This window comes from Pezoporus flaviventris, unplaced genomic scaffold (genome assembly GCF_033815535.1).
Source record: "Pezoporus flaviventris isolate CSIRO_AGI_PZ_B2104156 unplaced genomic scaffold, CSIRO_AGI_Pfla_v1 ptg000078l, whole genome shotgun sequence".
Taxonomy (NCBI): Eukaryota; Metazoa; Chordata; class Aves; order Psittaciformes; family Psittacidae; genus Pezoporus; species Pezoporus flaviventris.
The window spans coordinates 6729394-6750358 of record NW_026892626.1 but is presented as its reverse complement, the minus strand read 5'-3'; the positions used below and the strand labels follow the sequence as shown (position 1 = coordinate 6750358).

The 20965-nt window shown below is 37.1% G+C and overlaps 1 protein-coding gene across 27 annotated transcripts in view; it reads left to right on the top strand.

Moving 5' to 3' along the window:
* The window catches only part of RBFOX1 (RNA binding fox-1 homolog 1), a 1284179-nt gene that overhangs the window by 902121 nt on the left and 361093 nt on the right, over nt 1–20965 (top strand). For 3 of the 27 annotated variants that reach the window (XM_061473771.1, XM_061473775.1, XM_061473764.1), the window contains exons 1-2: nt 7725–7881; nt 15926–16279. The exons of 23 other annotated variants lie outside the window; for them this stretch is intronic. In XM_061473771.1, coding sequence (XP_061329755.1) covers nt 16262–16279 — 18 coding nt within the window. In that variant the 5' untranslated portion in view covers nt 7725–7881; nt 15926–16261. Of the gene's footprint in view, nt 1–7724; nt 7882–15925; nt 16280–20965 lie in introns of those variants that run through there. One more of the 27 variants, XM_061473758.1, reaches the window with a different exon arrangement.

Sequence of the window (20965 nt, the reverse complement as noted above, 5' to 3'; positions counted from 1 at the left end):
TGAATGCCTGCAGCTGCTTTTGCAGAGCACTTGCTGTGATCAGTGATTCTGTCCTAGACAGAAAGAAGGATTTTTTGCATATTTTGTCTTAGTTTTTTCTCATAGCTTTTGTTATTTCTCTTTGATCATCTTGAAACAAGGTCTTTAAGTGGAAAGCTTTAATGGTGTTTATACTATCTTGCCTTACTATTTCAGGTGCTACTGTTGCTTAGTCAGTTTGACTAGCAAAGATCATAGTCATGTTTAATGTCACACCTAATTCTAGCAGGAAACACTAGTTTACAGTGCAATTTGGGGTTTTTTTTGGTTGGTTTGGGTTGGGGTTTTGTTTGGTTTTGTTTTTTTCCTAGCTTCTTTCCACGAGGCCTTTCTGGCTTGAGCGTGAGGGGTTTTGTGGTTCTGGCTGGGCAGAGCTGTTTGCTTGTGCTGCTTTTGTATTATTATTATTATTTTCACTAGGATCAAGTGAAAAACCTGAAAAAGCTTTTCAGTTGCAGGTAGATTAGCTGGATTTTTAACATACTCTTTGATCCTTCTGCATGGTGGATTTCTGTTCTCATTTACTCATATATCAAGTGAGTGAGAAACTAGATTATTCAAGGGAACGAGACAGGCGTTGAGAGTATTATAATTACTGAAAAAAAATCACCTCAACAATCCAAATTATGTGGTGTTATAAAGACATATATTCAGTGAGGCACTGACTACTTGAACTAGTATTGTTTAAAGCAGAAAGAATGAAGGAATATCGATTATAATGTGGAGATCAGTTTCTACTACTGATGGTAATGGTCTTTTTATGTTGTGTAAAATCTTTCTAAATCTTACTTGCTTAAACCAGTCAGGTTTAATTCTGTACTAAACCATTCAATTAAGTAGCTGCCAAATTTTTTTAAAGCAGCAAAGTTACAAGGAAGAATAAGTTAATCCCAAACAAAAATGCAGATACACACATTGATATTAATATGTACGTATATACATATACATTGGACAGTACTTTTTTTAATATATTGAATCCATACCAAGTATGGACGTTTGTCCAGTTACACTGGCATTTCATCAGCAGAGCAACACATGACAGTAATGTCAGTACGTGTGGCCTGCCCAGAGAAAAAAGTATTCTGAGTCAAACTAAAAATTAAAAGCAGAAATAACAACCATAAGGAACTGATGATGAATACTCTTGCAAATCACCATCCTAATATGTCCAATACCTGTCACTGAAGTGGGGCAACTCCTTTGCTCCATGTATATATGCTTGAGAGACATCTTGTGCCACAGTCTTCCAAGAGGAAAGAGAATAAAACCAAAACAGTTAGCAGGTCCTAAAAGACCATGATGAGAACCTGAAAAAGGGAACTGGGACCAACACTACTCAATGTCTTGATAAAGGACGTTGTGTGATTAATTGCACCCTCAGCAGTTTACTGATGACACTAAACTCCATGGTACACTTGACATGCTGGAGGGAAGCTATGCCATCCAGAAGGACCTTGACAGCCTTAAGGAGTGGGGCCAGGTGAACTCAATGAAGTTCAATGAGGACAAGTGCTAGGTCCTGCACTGGAGTTGGGGCAGTTGCCAGTATCAGTAGAGACTTGGGGACAAATTGATTGAGATGGAAGAAATAGTAAGCAGGTATTTTTATATTCATAGCATGTTGTCTAGAGGATTCATTTTATAAACCAGGAAGATTTTTACCAGAAAGGTAAAAATGCTTTGCTGATTTGTAACATCTTTATTGTTTCTCACCCCTGGTAGAAATTTACCTTGACTCAGGAATGTTTCCTCCCACACACACACATATCTGCTGGCTGTTAGGTATTTCAAAGCTTTGACCATCTATGTTATATTTAAAGGCAGTATGGCTTAGACAGGGGAGGAGGTTACAAGAACCAAGTACCTCATATCACAGCATTTTTCATGCTCCAATAATACTGGAAATTTAAGCCCTTATGTAACAGGGTGTATACAGCTATATTCAGAATATGTACTCAAATAGCATATAGATTGGTAGTCCATAGGTAATGAGCAAAAATGCAGATATATTGTATTTTATAGCATTTCTCTTTCCTGTAGTAGTTGTCTTTTCCTTTGAATTCTTAAGATCTTTTAAAGTACAATATTGAAAGTAAAAAGTGGCCTTCATAGAATCGTAGAATCATAGAACACTTAGGGTTGGAAAGGGCCTCAAGATCTTCAAGTCCCAACCCCTCGACCATGGCAGGGACACCTAACACTAAACCATATCACCCAAGGCCTCGTCCAGCCTGGTCTTGAACACTGCCAGGGATGGAGCATTCACAGCCTCCCTAAGCAACCTACTTCAGTGCCTCACCACCCTAACAGGAAAGAATTTCCTCCTTATATCCAATCTAAACTTCCCCTGTTTAAGTTTTAACCCGTTACCCCTTGTTCTGTCACTACAGTCCCTAATGAAGAGTCCCTCCCCAGCATCCCTGTAGGCCCCCTTCAGATACTGGAAGGCTGCTATGAGGTCTCCATGCAGCCTTCTCTTCTCCAGGCTGAACAGCCCCAACTTTCTCAGCCGATCTTCATATGGGAGGTGCTCCAGTCCCCTGATCATCCTCGTAGCCCTTCTCTGGACTTGTTCCAACAGTTCCATGTCCTTTTTATGTTGAGGACACCAGAACTGCACACAATACTCCAGGTGAGGTCTCACGAGAGCAGAGTAAAGGGGCAGGATCACCTCCTTCGACCTGCTGGTCACGCTCCTTTTGATGCAGCCCAGGATACGGTTGGCTTTCTGGGCTGCAAGCGCACACTGAAGCTGGTTCGTGTTCATTTTCTCATCGACCAACACCCCCAAGTCCTTCTCCGCAGCACTGCTCTGAATCTCTTCTCTGCCCAACCTGTAGCTGTGCCTGAGATTGCTCCGACCCAGGTGTAGGACCTTGCACTTGGCTTGGTTAAACTTCATAAGGTTGGCATCAGCCCACCTCACAAGCGTGTCAAGGTCCCTCTGGGTGGCATTCCTTCCCTCCAGCATATCAACCGAACCACACAGCTTGGTGTCATCGGCAAACTTGCTGAGGGTGCACTCAATCCCACTGTCCATGTCAGCGACACAGATGTTGAACAACACCGGTCCCAACCTCAATCCCTGAGGGACGCCACTTGTTAGTGGTCTCCAGCTGGACACTGAGCCATTGACCACAACTCTTTGCGTGCGGCCATCCAGCCAGTTCTTTACCCACCGAGTGGTCCATCCATCAAATTGATGTCTCTCCAATTTAGAGACAAGGATGTCGTGTGGGACAGTGTCGAACGCTTTACGCAAGTCCAGGTAGATGACATCAACTGCTCTACCCCTGTCCATCAGTTCTGTAGCCCCATCATAGAAGGCCACCAAATTGGTCAGGCAGGATTTCCCCTTAGTGAAGCCATGCTGGCTGTCACCAAGCACCTTGTTGATTTTCATGTGCCTTAGCATGCCTTCCAGGAGAATCTGCTCCAAGATTTTGCCAGGCACAGAGGTGAGACTGACTGGGCTGTAATTCCCCGGGTCATCCATTTTCCCCTTCTTGAAAATGGGGGTTATATTTCCTTTTTCCAGTCGTTGGGAACTTCACCTGACTGCCATGATTTCTCAAATATGATGGCCAGTGGCTTAGCAACTTCATTCACCAGCTCCTTCAGGACCCGCGGATGGATTTCATCAGGACCCATGGACTTGTGCATGTTCAGATTTTTAAGATGGTCTCAAACCAGATTCTCTCCTACAGTGGGCCCTAGGTCTTCATTCTCACAGTCCCTGTGTCTGCCTTCCAAGACTTGGGTGGTGTGGTCAGAGCCTTTGCCAGTGAAGACTGCGGCAAAGAAGTCATTCAGAACATCAGCCTTCTCCAAATCCTGTGTAGCTAGTTCTCATCTCAAGGTCACTTTCCTGCTTAATAGCAGCTGCCCTCCAAAGAGCACATAATTAATAGTTATATTACCTTGATTTAGTAATTTCCTTACATGTTATAGATTATTTTATATGCTATCAGCTAATTTCTTCTGTGTTCCTATTCTGCTGAATTACTGCTTTCTACAACTGTTTTCATCATTGTTAAAAATAATTTATATAGCACCATAAATTACAGGCACTGTACAAGCACAGTGTAAGATACCGCCTTTGCCTGAAATATTTTATGGTTCGGATACTCCCTTGATTTCTGGTGGACCTTTTTAATTTAAGAGATTGTCTTGAATTTTAAGGTAGATTGCATTAATCTTCTGTGTTATTCTCACAGTTTTTCATTATCAAATTATGTTGATCACAACTGTATGCCTCAACTTCTGATGTAAATAACTAATCATTTGTTTGCTACTTAGCATAAAGGTATTGTAAACACTTCTGCTTACTAATAATTCTAGGCACACATTTATGTGCATAAGCATTTGCATCTAGAAGTTGAAAAAATATGACTAAAATCTGAAGAAACTTTCCTAAACTTGTATGTCTCCAAATTATACCATTTCTTCACATACTAACATCAGAACCAAGCAGTCATCATGTGCTGACAAAGCCATACAGTTCTTTCTGTTTTGGCAGCAGTGACCCATGCTTGCTGTACACTCTTCAGGTCTAATGGCTACAAAAGAATAATAGTTTCCATACTCTATTCAGTACATTAAAATTATGACACCTCTGACCCAAAACAATATTTTTTTCCCACTCATTTCTTCTTTTGAAAAGATACTAGTTTTGCCATTTCCAGAGGAATTTCTGGCTTATACCAATTCTATAATTATATAAGAGACACTGGGTTTTATTTGTATTCACAGAATTTTTCCAGTGTTTTTTAACTTTCTTTAATATATATGTGCTCCTTCTAGGATTCCGAAGCAGAAACTTTAAAGCTCACAAAAAATATTCCATATGACCTCAATGTAGTAAATGCATACCCCTACATTTCTTCTGAAGTCTTAAACTTCAAGCTTTTCTATTGTGGCTGGTTTAGGGTTTGTTTGTTGGGTTTTGTTTTTTTTTCCATTTCCCACTCTACTCTCTAGGAAGTGGAGCTAGGAATAATGGAAAATTACTAAATAGATCAGAAATTATTTATGTAGATGGAACCAGAGGTGACCTGAATGAGCCACAGTGTTCATGAATCAGTTAACAGCAGTCAGTTTAAAAAGCTGATAAAAATCAGAAATAATGTCTACTAAAATGCTTCTATGGAAAATTCTTCATTGCATTAGTTATATTTTTGCTACCTCCCAGCTATGGCTTTGTTCTTCTGAAGGCACTGAACAATCTTCTTTAGCAGCTACATGCTTGAAAGACTGAGGTGGGAAAAATGGAACTATGGGTATTTTGGGGCGAAGGGTGAAGTGAAAACAAGTGTGTTTCCGCAGCCTCCATCAGGAGTAACTATGGGGAATGAGAAACTTGCTATGAAAAGGAGCTCCTCTACCTCAGCCAAAGGCGAGTGATAACAGAGGCATCTCAAAATCCTAATAAAATCAGTCAACAGAGTTCTTAATCCCTTGCAAACAAAACCTACCCTAATAACACAGTGATGTAGACTGAGATGCATTTAAAATATAATTAATGGTTACAATTGTACAAGCAAAAGCATTTCTGGAAATCTGATTAACAGTTCTGTAATTACTTATTTCAAAAGTCATGTTGGTGAAATGAGTGCTGTAGTTATAAAAAATGTTGGAGAATTTAAAATTGTTAATAAATGTACACATAGAAAGAAGTGCTGTAAAAATTATACCTAAGTGTTTACACACAACTCTTCCGAGTATTTGTATTCAGGACAGTGGGGATACATGGTGTATACAGTCAGAGGTGTTACAGATCTCACCTAGATACAGTTTTGTTGCCACTTCGAGCAGAAAGTTTCTTTGGTATTAATCATTCTCTCAGAAGACTGCTAGGAACCATCAGCTGGAATCACTATAAGCACAACTGGTCTGAAAACAGAATTTAATTTCTATTCTGTACACTATTCAGTTATTTCTCAGGATGTTGTCATTCCTAATCTGCAGAATTGTAGAACAACCCAGGACCTTGAAAGATAATCTGGTCCAACCTTTAGAAAAGGTTGAAAGATAACAAAATCTCATTTTTTCAAATTGAAACAGGATTTCCACATTTGATTCATAATCATCCAAGCTTTATTTAGAAAGCATTGGAAAATGCTGAAGTTATTAAAAATAGAAAAAAGTTTATTAAGTATGCAACTGTAATCATACTACAATTACTATTAATATAATGTGAAGAAAACTGAGTTGAAACAAACAATTTTGACATTATTACAGTAAATAGCAAAACCAGATTTATGTTCCTGCATGGTTTTGTAACTAAACTCCACCCAAATGCTTGTCATGTTCATGCATTTTTTTATTGCTCCCTTGCTGAAACTGAAGCACAGTAGTGATGCACCTCTCTGCACTTCCTGTAGTGCATTATATATCACACTCTATCAGTTATGACTATAACTACCTAGCTAAGTGCAGGAGGCACAGGGAGTGCATGTCCATTCCTTTCCCAGGTGGTGCAAAGAATGTAAACAGTGCAATGTATCTGTAACATAGAAATAGTCTTCTTAGATGTATTTGTAACATAGAAATAGTCTTAAAAGATATATCTTAGTCTAAGATAATAAAAAAAAATATGCTAAATTAGGTGTTACAGCTCTCTGACTCTCATGTTCAAATATGTATAATCATGGAAGACCTTCATTCAGAACATCAGCTAATGTGGAGGCTCCTCACAGTACAGAGAGCATCTCAGTTCAATGCTCAGAGGGAAACAATGCGAAGTGTCACCACTGAGCAGCCATATGGGCTTTTCTGTAATCTGATACTGCATCTGGGAGTCCTTCTGCCTCAAAAGTATTGCAGTAATGATCTCCACTCATTTACAATTTTCCTGTTTGAAGTGCAGGCCATCAAGGAAAACAAGGCTCACTAGTTACTACTTTGTTCTGTATGTAACACGTGCTTTGGACACACTAAATAGACACAGAGTACCCATTTCCGAATGTTCTTTGCCATTTTTCCATATTGGCACAATAAATTTCATATGCTAAAGAAATCCAAGTATCTTTAAATGCTTTAATACTGTTTATTTGCAATATTCATTTTGCAAAGATACTGTGGTTTAGCAAGGTCTTGCTCTGTGAAAAGTGGTTGAGAGTGGTTAAGATTCCTTTGATCAGCATTTTGCAATTTACTCTCTGTGTGGAGCCCAACTGAGACTAACATAGTTCCAGAAAAAAAGCAATAGTAATACTGTTACCTAAGGTTGTGGTCGCAGAGGCACTGTTCCTTCTTGTGTGCATAGTTTTCTTTGAAGACAAAAGCAGCAGATGTTTGCTTTGCCACTTGCGGATGCTCTCTTTCAGCCCAACTCAAAGTATCAACAACCTTTTGTTGTCATGGGCAGTGCTTCAGAACTGTGGAGTAATCTGGAGCTGCTTCAAAATGTTGCTTTCATGTTAGTGATTTGTCTATGATGAAAGGTGGAACTGTAAATTGAAGAACAATTACTCACTGTGTTCCCTCCTGAGGAGAAAAGGTAATCTCAGTTTTCACACGTACTCAAAAGTGAGTATTTCTAGTCTGTACTACCAGGAGAACCTATGTTTTGATTTCAGAGTGAGATTGTATTTCCATAATTTCACTGATTTCAGAATGGGGTGTAATTTACTTTGTTTTGTTTTGTTCCAGTGTCGGTACACGCGCATTTGCTGTTGGAAATAGTTAAATTTGCATTTTGTTGCTGGGAAAGAAGTATCCAACTGATGTGAAGCATGAACCCCTTAGGAAAATAGAAAATACATAGATTCAGAGCATCTCAGAACACAAATTAAATATTTAGCGTACAGGCTGGATCCCTCCTAATGGAGAGTGTCTGAGGTAAGCATAGTGTCTCTAATGTACAGTCGGTTTAATAACTGAAAGAATGGGCAAGTAATGTAAGGAGACAATACTGTGAGTATTTTGATTTCATACAGAATAAATGTGTGATAAATTTTGTAATTGTGAGAATGTGTAGTCAGGGAATCCAGCTTCACTTTGCTGAAGGAATTTCTGCTAGTACAGGGCAGTACTGGGGTGGACTGAAGGCTACACGTGTTTTTGCTTATTGGCTAGTTTACTAGTCTCTCAGTGGCTATGCACATGAGTACAGAATTGGAACACTGATCTGCTTACTTAATACACCCAGGCAAAAGTACTCCAAATCTGTCCTTTTGCAATAAGCTGCATACTCCCAAAATTTTTAGGACCAGGAGGAAAAAAATTGTTCCTGCTGTGGGGATGCTGCACAGGGTGTAGTGAGCTGGTTATCTGCTGGTACTGTGGGGGACGCAGTGCAGAATTATGTGTCTCAGTGTGTCCCTTGGAGTAATGCTGTGTGCGTTTACCTGCAGTATGGATTTACAGCTACTTATCTATGTTGTACTACTGTAAACACAAGTACTTCTTTAGAGGTAGTTGCACGTTGCACTTAACCTTCTTTTACAAATACCCGTTCTTCAAAAACAACCGTGTCCTGTTTAAAGAAATTCTAAATCTGGAGATAAGTATTCATACTTTTTTCTCTTGATATTACCTGGTTTCCCTCACATAGTTTGAACTGACGGGCAGACGTTTTCCAATATATTTGAACTGATCTCAAAATAATTTGACATCACTTGCGAAAATCAGAACTGTCTGGGTATACATATACATGTAATAGCACACTGCACATATTAAGGAAACACTGCTGCAACCTTAACTATTGTCTCACTACTGATTTGACATTAATACATAAATGGTTCCAGTAAATATGAAGGTTTTCTGGAAAAACACGAACGAAGGGGAATGCTCAGTGAGTCTCAAGGTAGAGGCCAAAAAAGAAGATAGGGCAATGGAGAATATGTCTGCAAACATAAAGATGATGGAGAGTCTCCTACAAGACACAAAATGAAAGGCAGGCAAAGATGCCGAAAGTGTTTTTGTGTTCTGGAAGGCAGCCAAAGAGGCATTGATTTATTAAAGTGCAGCATCACAGCTTCCTTTTCTCCATGTGATGGTGCCATTAGAGCTCCTCAAGCAATATCTGATTTCCTTGAGAATGAGGAATAGGAATTCCAAACAAAATGCCAAGATTCTGAAGCCAGTTATTTCCCAGGTCTGTGCCACTGCCAGACCATCGCTTTGGCTATGTACCTGACTGGAGAATTCAGTATGTAAAGTATCTGCTGGGGATTGCATCTGTGAGTACCCTGTTTATCAAACACAGCGCCTACGTGTGTAAAAAGTACTCTAGCAATTGTGCACACAGGATTTTGTACACTTCAGTCATGACATGGTTTACAAAAACTAGCTTTAATGACACAGGTAATCTAGAAATTGTGAGTTATGGTTAAAAATTACACATTCAGCTGTCTCGTTACCTGAGTGAACTTAGTGCCGTTCTTGCAGACTGGTAATATCCTGGGAGTGAATAGCACCTGTATCATCTTATTCCCTATTTCTGTAAATCTCTGAATTCTGTTACATGATTAATTTTCCGCATTTGCGTTCTGAAGGTCCATGTATTTTGGTTTTGTATTTTTCATTCCCCCATGGCTCTATGAAATATTGTGTGTCCCCCTCATCCCCTTTTCTACTTGTTTATCACTTTACATGCCTGGAAATGGGCAATGCCTGCCTTTACCAGAACTTTGCTGTAGAGGTGTTTCTGATACTGTGAGGAAAACAGCAGAGATATTGGCAGCCTAATAGCGAGGTAATTCTGGCACTTCTCCTGAGAAGACAAGATTTCAGGTGGCGGAGGAGCAGGTTTTCACCTCAGTCTCCTGGCTGTTGTAACCATGGCACTGACATCAGCAGTGGTAGTGCTGGCAGCCTCACAGTGAAGGCAGCCCTGCACACATGCATGCCCCTTGCCAAATCAAAACAATAACTAACCCTCATTTACAAGGCTATTCTCACCTTGTTAAACAAATGTGACAAGGTGACAAAGCATGAATTTGTTTTGTCAGATACATAGTCAGAGATAACAACTGATAGGTTTGCTAAATTCTATATGATGGCTTTCCTGAAAGGTAAGTTGTTTCATGATTTACTCAACTACTATAAGTGATAAAACTGATCCATTTGTTATTATCCAGTGCATAAAGACTTCAGGATTTAAGGAGCCTGCACTAAATAACAAAGCAATTTATAAACTCATAAACTGAAAATTACAGGGAAGTCCTTAAGTCATTGGTAATAGCAACCTTTTATCATATTAGTGATGATTATCAAATGTTAACTCCTACTCCTATTTTTAAAACAAGATCTTTCCTTAGGAAAGTTGTAATTACTTAAAAATAAAGAAGTCATGAACATAACTTTGTATTTATTTATTGTGTGAGGCAACTCTTACTTATCTGCCCCATCAAGTGCCTGTATAAACGGATGTGAACTGGTTTATGCTTCTGCTAGCAGAAGCATGTTGGCTTATGTGGGCTGAGGAATGGTGTTAGTTGGCTCTGCTACTGGGTAAAAGATCTTTATCCAAAGCAAACTTGAGTGTAATATCTTGAAAACAGAATCTTCCTGTGTTTCAATGAGCAGCAGTAGTTAGCAATAAGCAGATTAGCCTGTCCTGAGGAGAATATAATTGTGTCCTACTGTGAAAATGGAAATAACCTGTACCATATTTAAAAAATGCATTATAATTTAAAGATTGTGAGTCTTTTTTTGCATTCTCTTAAATCATAGATTTTAGGGGAGATGTTGAGGGAAGCTGTTTTAGGGGAGATGTTTGCTTAGAGCTAAGCAAACATTTGCCTGGACATAATTTCTTCTGGTGACATCAGTTTTTCTGCTCAAGAGCAGCCAGAGTTGTTTAATTAATTGTTTTATTCAACCAATAGAAAATCTCAACAAATAGAGAACTTGAGAGCCACTTGTTACCAGTACTCAATAATATTTGATATCCAGATAGCTTTGTTCAAGTGTATATGATTACCTGCAGATTTGTTTCTTTTTAATCTGCAGAAGCATAATATCTGAAGTGAAGATCTGCAAAAACACCTGAGCGTTGTCTAGGAGAAAACTGGAGAAACACACTAAAATTTCAGGAAATTTTGTTAAAACAATGTTTTCTAAGAGCCAGTAAATTCTGATTCTGCTGTCCTTGTGTTAATTCTTTTGGAGAGGATTTTGTAAGCTTTTATTTTCCTTTCACAGGCTTTATTCTAAACAAAGTCCATTATCATCCCACAGCAACACCCTGTCTTATCAGGGCTGAAGCTGGAGCCCACTTCTGGCAGCTTAAAAACGGGAGAGAGTATGTAAAGTTTTCCTACAGCTGCCAGGGTTTTTCTTGTCACAATTACTGGCTAAGTCCGTTCTCACTAAAAGCAGTAGAGAAGCAGCAACAATATAGCACTTGTCATTGAAATTATGGACAAAGGATTGGGCTGTTACCAATCGAACAGTGCTCACTAATAATTGGGCTTAACTGTAGTCTCTCAGTTCCCTTAAGATTTTTGTCAGTATTGAATGTTGAGAGAAATAAGCAGCTCACTTGGTTACAGAAACACCACAACTGAAGTGTGATGTAGCAGGTAAAGGGTCAGACTCCTCACATTTTTTTCCCTTGACCTTGCTATGCTAAGAAAAGGGAAAACAAGTTTCATATTCCTGGTTGTATGGGAAACCATGAACTATATACATCCCATGCATGTGTCACGGACTCTAGGATCAGAGGAAAGTCCTGTCTGGCTCCATCCTGCTTGTCATTCCTTGGACTATACGCTGAACACGATTCATGAGACAGCCAGAAATGCTGAGTTGGTATTTAAAACTGTGGTGATGTCTAATGACCAAATTGTTGGCTAGTTGCTCCTCAGGCTTTTCTGGGACAGTATTCTGACCTCGCTGTCCAACAAATGAATACAGAAACTGATTTCTTCCATCAAAAGCGAAAGAAGTGCTGAATAATAAAAATAAACTGAAAAATAAGAAAAAGAAGAATAAGTATGTGTAGTAAAAACACAGAATAGTTTATAAACCAATTGAACTATATGTAAAAATTGTATTTTGATTGCTTTTATATAGTTATACAGAATTACAAAAACCCAAAAGCCAGAAAAACAGCAACAGGCCCCTCCTTAAAACTGCAGTGAATTGAGGAGATTAAAGTTTTTTTTTTACCATGCCTCCTAAACATTTGCAGCTTTTCGTTTCATAAATAGCCATAAATGATAGATGAGGCTGTAAGGTATGGAAATTAAGCACAAGCAAATGTTTCTAGCTCTCTAAATATTTCAAATTCTTTTTGGTACTCTGTGTGAATTATTTGAGATTTTAGTGTTGTTGCAGCTCACGTATCATGTGCCTCATTGGTATCTTTTTTGGTGGGGAAGCCTGAGTTTAAAAAAAGAGTCAGCATAATCATTACGATTACATTCACTCCCTCTTTTATTAAGCATTTTAAAACAATATTAACACACACACATATGGGTTTAAATTCTAAAGTACACTGACTTTAGCTAAAAAAAAAATGAAAAAAGACTAATTAAAGTCAATAAAAATTTTCTCTTTGCAGTCCGAGAGTGAAATACATGATTTCAGTATCTTTCTAGATGTTTGTATAGCACCTAGCAAAATAGGAATTCTGCCATTTAGCGCTGAGATCACTTTAACATTCTTGCAGTTCCTAGGAATCTTGCATACACTATGAGAAACTTGGTTTTCATTCTCTTATCTTCCAATGCAGTAAGCAGCAGTACTGATGCTATTTCTAATCTTCTGTGTCATTAATAAATATGCCAAGATATGTCCATGAATTATGTGCCTTTAATAAGGAAATTGAACTCCCAGAATCTACAGCTTGATTTTTTTAAAAAATCTGAGTTATTAAGGTGCTAATAAGTGTGCTGAACATATATATACACCTAACCTTTATTAATTGTGATTTTACAATTTATTATTTCTTTTTTGTTATTATGAACTATTTTTATCTATCCTTTATCTCACCAATCCCTTGTGATTTCATGGGCACAATATTTGATATTCTGATGGATTATGAAAGTTAAAGCTGTGGTATGAGCTGGTACAGAAATGGCACACTGAAGCTGAGATCCCTGTCAATGACCCTATAGAAGAGCCTTGTATAAACATCTTTGGTAGTATCAGAGGGAATGGGCAAGTGTTTCACAGCAAATATAATGTACTGCTATTTGCAAAAGTTTCTTTAAAGGAACAGCAAGATTCTTGTTGATTTCAGTAGCCTTTGATCTGAACCTAAGGTTAGCTCTACTGGACCAGGCTTTCTTAAAATTACCGTGGTCAGAACCTTCTATTTACTTTTTTTTGACACTGCTTGCAAATCCAGAACATGTAAAAACTAACCTTCACAAACAGGGTTTTGTTTAAACTTTAATCATAAGTGCGAAAAACCCCAGTAATATACTTGTTTTCAATCTTCTCTTTATCCATGTTTTTCTACGTGTGCAAAAAATGCAGATGATCTAATTAACAAAGCATTTAACAATAGCTGTGCTAAAAGTAAAACACTTCAAATGAATGGTTTTATGGTTTTGTGTAGCAGCATTAGAAATTGTTCCACTTGTTTGAAGGAGTAAGAAGGATACGAAGAATTGATTTTGTAACCAGTTTAATAATGACAAGAATTTAGAATACACAAGGATTAGTTGAGAGCCTTGGGACACAATTCACTGGAGTTTCATGTGCTGTCTATGCTCAAAACCTGGGAAATTTTGATATTAAAATTATTTATAGGCAATAGCTGCATACAGTCTTTTATCGTATTAGTAAAATCTTTAACCAGTGTTTGAAAATTCTAAAGCCTCATGTGTTCAATTCAGGTGCACAGATCTGAAAGAACTGCTGGCTGGCAGATGCACAGATACATTATCAGAAAATGTATTTTCACCTTAACCAATATAATCTAATTCATTCTAACAGGGTATTTCAAGTTTATTATAGTGTAATTGAATACAGAAGAGCACAGTGCACTATACAGCAGACAAAATTAGGTGAAAGTATACCACTTAAAGGTGACAAGGTTAGGCCTCTTTGATTGCTGAATGTTGGTGGTTAAATTGGCAGATGATTTAAACAATCCAAAACTGTAAACAAAAGTCTGTTCTTTTCCTTCTGAAGACTACCTGAGTGAAATAACTGGCTTCTCTTTATGAAATTGTAATAAACTTACTTAAAATTATTGTCCTTGCACATTAATGTAAAATCTATCAATTTAGTAATTAGTACATTAAATTCTTCTCTCCTGCTTCCACTAAATCAGGGAACAACCTTTTACCTGGACATAGTATTTGGTGGATCACATTTAAATAGCTCAGTGTGTGTATATGTATCTATTGGTATAAACTTCTCTATATAAGTCTTAGTGTCACATGAATTCATTGTTTCATTTTTCTCTGTTAAATCAGCTTTGAAATGTTGGTGGTGAATCAGTTATTTTTATTTTGAATTCACCCCAGTGGCAGGAGTCTTTAAGACTCTCCTGATTACCGTTTGTTTAATGGTATGGATTTTAGTTTGCTCCCCCCAATCCTGCTTTGCTATTATGTCTCCTTCTTACAGGCTGTTTCAGCAGGTGCCTATCCATTTGCCACCTGCCCTGCTGCAGTAAATGATTATGCAATTTAGTTAATGCATTTTAATTATTTAAGTGACATTTTACCTTGTATGGTTAGGCTGAATATGTAAATTTACTGGAGTCTTTTCTTAGAAAGAACGACAGTTCTTGTCTGAAGAAGTGCAGTCTGTGACTAAAGATAATAAGTAATCTAGTATAAAAGTTCTGTTTAACCTCATTCCTGTGGGCATTTTTATACCTCTTTTTCTTTATTCATTGATTTATAATCATTATGTATATACTGTAGTGTTTGAATCACTTAGTGGACAGACTGCATTTGTAGCTTTCTCCATCAATACCAAAAGCATATTATTGTAACAGCATGATACGCTGCCAGTTCACAAGGTCAGGGATGATTTTTAAGACCAGTAATGCAGCCTAAAAAGTGACCAAGGCTTGTCTCCTTTACACTGGAAAATTGTTTCTCACCTGAGGATGCTGTTGATCAATGTAATAAAAATGAGACAGGTTAAATCATTTTAAAATACTTCCCTGTAGCAAATGGTAACAGACTAAGCTGCAATCAAAAAAAAAAAAAAAAAAAGAAAAAAAGGTCCCTTGTGTACTCACTCATTTGCATACTACCTTCAACTTAATTGAAAAAAAGACCAAAAAATCAAGTTCTTTCTATTAGCATTTGTTAAATATACAGATGATAATTCTTTGTAATTTTGCTTTAAAAATAACATACTATGGCAAGGGGAAAGCAAAACCTGCCAAAAATAAATTAAATTAGCACAAACACTTTTACTGTCATCTGATTTACTGTTTGTATTTTCCCATTTCTCACATTGGCAGTTATCTCCCAGCAGTACTAACAGCAGCGGCAATAACACCATGGAGTCAGTAGATGGCTGTAGAAAAGTATGTTGAACACTCTTGTGTTAGCGTAATAAGATTGGGAAAGGCCTTGACCCGACTGGATGCGGCTTTTATCTGAAGTACATTTAAAGAGATAAAGGAGAGGCAGGGTGCAGTACATGTTCCTTTCTTTTCTGTAGGAGCTTTGCTTTGAGTTTAAAAATTTCTCAAATGCAGGATTTGTGAGCTGGGTCCTTTAGCAAGGGGAGGTAATGGCTTGAGTGCCACTGGAGTCACCTGCCATTCTCTGATGATTTTTTTTTTTGTCTTCCTCCTTCCCCCCTCCCCTCCTGCTCAAGACGTCTTAGAAATCCTCCTATAAATTCCTACAGAGGGGGCGTCTGTAGATCCCATAATAACAATCAGGAAGTGGAATATTCCCATTTATTTATTTATTATTACTATTTTTTCTTTTTTGCTTTCTCTCCAATGTAGTTGGCTGCCTTTAGTGCACGGACCTGCTCATTAAATAGATACACCAAGAACTGTTACCTAAGCAAGCCTGACAGTAAAGAAAGGACAGACTTGAGTTAGGGAGAAAAAGGGAAGAAAAAAGACAGCCTGAAGCAAGTCACTTCACACGCAGAAAGAGCCACTGAACGAATGCTGTTCTCATAAACTAAAAAAAATACCTTGTATGAGAAGAGAACTGTGAGGACTTGACAGAAAAAGGCAAGATTTTCTACCCACTGTTTTCAGTTTTCCTTCCAGATATACTTGGTGAAGTAAGGAGACTTCTGTTTGCTGACAGAGCCCTTGATTTCTTTCAAGATGATGATGTATTTGTGGGTAGGTAGTGTCTCTCTCCATGTCAATCTTTTATTAATATATTGACTTTGGGACTGTAGATTTTAGCCTATACTTACAGCATGTTTTCTAATATGTCAAGGTGTGTATACTGCAGGATAGCTTAGCATAGCTAGTGTACGGTACATGTGCTTGCTTTTCCAGTGGGAGTTTAAACAAACTGGTTCATTAAGATGCGATTCATTTTCAGGGTTTGCGGGATGTGGCATAGTGTGCTGCTTTCTTTTCTTTGCCTTAGAAAATGCTACAATTGTATCTGTAAGACTCATTGTGTGGTTCAGTCATAAAACGAATGCTGCATCACTTGTGGCTGTTCAGAATTTGCTTTCTTTGTAAGAAATGAAATAATGCGATTAAAACTTCTAATTTGTATTACTTGACATAGTTGGTTTTATATTAGTTGTCACAGTCTCTTGGCTTTTGAAGTTTCCGGCAATTGACAACTGCAGATAAAGAAATAAATAGAATGTACTTATGCCTGTGATTTTTATATTCAGCATTGTTCAAAGTCCTTGCAGCACATTCTGCTCACCTTAAAAATAACATGCTGTAACATGTATATTGTGAATTAGTGAAACTAACAACCTGTTAATTCATCTAGCTTTAGATAGGAAACATTTTTCCTCAAGGAAAAAAAAAAAAACCCACAAAAAACCAGCACCACACACGAATAAATCAGTAAATGAATATGCATGCTTCAAAAGCATTTTTGTGTTCCACTTCAAAGCCTGTGCATCTTCTGGGGAATATTTTTAAACTGATATCATTTGACAATCTATTTATTTATTTAATTTAAATGTATGTAAAGATAGACAGGCTTGCAGGTAATCTGGGCCACCTCTTCAAGGCTGCTTTTGAGCAACATTTAAGTCTTAGAGATATCAGTAAATCACTACTGCTCTTTTGAATTGCCCGTTGTTCATGCTGTAAATCTCCCTTTATCGTTCCTTCTAATTTCTGTTGACCCTCCAATGTACTGTAGTAACTTATGTCATCTGTGCAAAAGGCACTGTATGCAGACTTTTAAGTTTCTTATTTCAGTTTTTGATCTGTGCTATCATTTCAGGAGCTCGCCAATCACTGAGCCTTAGGATTGTGTCGTTTTCTTTTTTTTTTTTCCCCTGTGTTCTGTCGTACAAGTCATTTCAGTTTTCACAAGCAAGTATGTGTGCATGTAACAGCAACCCCGACTGCTGTTTATTTTTATCTCTTACCAGGATTCTTTATTGAAGCTGTATTTTTTGCTAATGCAAAGCTTAATTTCATTCTATTTTTAGATTTATAAATCAGATCACTTAAATGTGGTGTGTTTCATTCAACACTCCAGTATTCTGTCTTTGTGATTAACATCATCCAAAAGAGAAACATAGTAAATACTTGAGGAGAAACACTTTTTTCTGACATGCATGACAAGCTGAAGGGATGTGTATTATTCTGTTTGTGGGAGTTTCAAAGCTGCGTACTCCCCACACCCGAAGCCTATAAATTTTTGTTAACTGGAGAACTTAATGAAAGACATTTTCTTACAGGTAGCTATGCAGAATTCTACTATCTTTAGTGTGTTGTGGTTTATCTTTTATGCCTTTATATATATATGTGTGTGTGTATATGCTTTAAGCAAATAGAGTAATAAGCAGTTTTGGGAACTTCCTGGTTCCCAAAGCTTCCAGTAATCAGTATTTTGCCATTTAAAAGTCTATTCCTTTCATTTTTGTTTTGTCCTTTTAACTTCCATTTTATAGGTGGGTTTTGTTTGTGTTTGGGTTTATTTGAGGGTCTGTTTTGGGCTTGTCTGGGTTTTTTTAATTAGCAGAATTCATTACACAGGAGAATGCCCGTCTCTTTTGGCACTACTGCACCAAGTTATTAAGCATTTTCCCCATTCTTAATTTAACTTTAATAGTCCAAATTTTTTGCATAAAAACTCAAGATTAGTAGGAAAAGGCAGAGAATTAACTTTTTGGTTTTATTGTTGTAGCAGAACATGATTCCTTTCTTTTGTTCTGGTAATAAAAATTAGTTGTATTCATGGAAGGATGATTTCTGAAACTGTATGATCTTTAAACTCTGTGTACATTAATTGCATGTGTGTATGTATCTCCATGCAGAAGATGCAGTATGTAAACAAGAGGCTCTTTAACATATGCAGGTGCAATATATAAACTCACAGCAGCATTTGAAATGCTTTCTCCTAGCACAACATCGGTATTTTATATAATTATATAAAAGCTCCTCAGCAATATTATTAAAATCTAAGTGGCCAACTTGTGTGAAAATGTGATCTTAAAAGATATTTTATCTTAAAAGATACAAAATTCACTTCCTTTCAGTGATAGAGATTTTTCATACTATTAATTCCATTGTGGCAGTGCTTAGCTGTTGTTTCATTCCATGTATAATGTAGAAATATTTTGCAGCATTTACAGATGAAAATAAAATTGCAGTTTCTTCACATTTTATAATGTCTCACTAACTAGCATCCTGTAAGAGTACTTTTTTTTTAATTCTACTCCTGCTGATGTCAGGTTCATTTTATGGCAAGCAAACTATGAACATGTTCAGCAAACTAAATCAAAACATTCCGCAGGCATGCAGTGTACAGCCAGTAATTGTCTGTTAAATGGTCCTGATTAGTTGTTTTTTAAATACTTATTTCAAGGTTTCAGAATGTAAAGCAATATTTTAGTCCTGTTAACCTTGTAAATGGAAATCCATATCTGTTGACAGCCCAGGAAATTTGATGATGCTTATATTCTCTTCCTCACCTAGAAAAAGGTGAACTTTTTTTTGGTCTGGTACTTGTATGCACAGACACCTGTGCTATAGAAATCACAGTTCATCAATACCCAATTTCATATTGACCCATAAACTTTGAGGACTTTAAAGTATTACTGATTTAGAGATTACAGCTAAATCCTGAAGTGAAAAGGACCTATATCCTCTTTAACTTTAAAGGGTGCAGACACTTTTATATGCTGATCCTGCTGCAGTATATTATACCTTTCTTTCCAACACGAGATTGTTGCAGTGATGACACAAAGTGTGGCTGATCCCTGCAGATTATCGTTTGCATTTTACAGTGCAACTCACCTCCTAAAAGATGTTGCGATTTTCTCAGAACCTAACAAATAAGTGATTTTTTTAATTTTTTTTTTCAGTTAGAGGGCTGTAAAGTTGCTGACCTCTACTTACCTTGTAATAGAAGCATAACTATCAGTGGGTGAAATGAATGTTGATGGCTGAAAGTTGAGACTGCTCAGAATCTTTCATGGAATCCACATTTTTCCAAACCTCCTCTTTCTGCGTAGGGTCCCTCCTATATTCTTTTTCATATTTTGAAAATGGAGCATAGTTTATCTATTTGACAGCACAAGCAACTTCTTTTTTCCCAAGTAAAGAGTTCCATGATTGCTTCTTTTCCATTTGGCAGTTCAGACTGGGCTATTTTGAGTCCTCATAGACCTTGTGTTCAACTTACATATTCTGAGTCAGAAGATGAGAATTTAAAGTTACTGCATCTCATTAAAAAGTTTGCTGTATGTATTTAAGTACTGCTGTAAGACAAATTGGAACAAAATCACTGCTAAATTCATTTTAAAATACAAATTATTGTTTTTCCATCTCTTGTTCTATGGTATGAAAATGTTGAACTAAAATTACTTTACTATACCTTAATAAAATTTTATAAATTTTAAAACCATCTAATTAATGTCTGCTTAATCAGAGACATGCTTCATTCCTGTCAGTCTGCTGTTCTTTTTAATAATAGGGAATGAATTTTCAGAAATTTTGTATATATTTAGAAGAGATTTTAAGTGGCAGCCTCAGAAAAATGCTTAATTGAGTAAGGCAGAAAGTATGTCAGCAACTGAAATTTGTTTTTCCCCAAAACTAGAGCAGGCAGATACAGAGAGAAACAAACCGAAAGCATTTATACGCAATAGCAACAAGACAGTTTCTTCTGTCACTAGAACATGGTTTTGACAACTCTGAAGAATAAAGCTTTTGTGTCCAATAGAGACAACTGTGCGTTGTACTTGCCTGCATTAGCAAGACGTACCTCAGCTGAACATGCAGGGAGAAGACTGGAGGAATAGGGAGTAACAGAAAGACAGTATCAGAAATTTCATCTGGATAGATAGTTATGAGTTTAAATGACTTTATGGTAGCATTTTTGGTGCTTTTGTCAGTTCACATATTCAAAGACAGTATTTCATTCAGCCAAACAAAAGTCTTCATGGTTCTTACACACTACCAAATATATGCATTCACAGACAACAACTTTCTCCTGAATTAGGGAAGTGTGTAATTTCAAACCTAGCCTTGCTCTTTATGTACCAAGTACTAAAAGAAAGTCTACAAGTGAAACAATACAAAGGCTTTGGATCTAAAGGAAATTAAAACTTTAAACAGATGTGAAGAGTACTAAAAAAAAAAAAAAAAATCCTAAAGAAATAAAATCTTAGTACTTTTAAAATTGGAATAGAGCAGCTAAAATATCCTTTGGGCATACATTCTATTTTTTGAGTAACTTTAGTTACTATGTATTTTGCAGCACTGGTACTGCATGCATTAAGCAAGGCACTTCTCTCTTAAATGGGAGCTTCCCAATAGCATCACAGACTAAGACAAGGACGTGCTACTCACTGTGTTTATAAAGAGTTACAG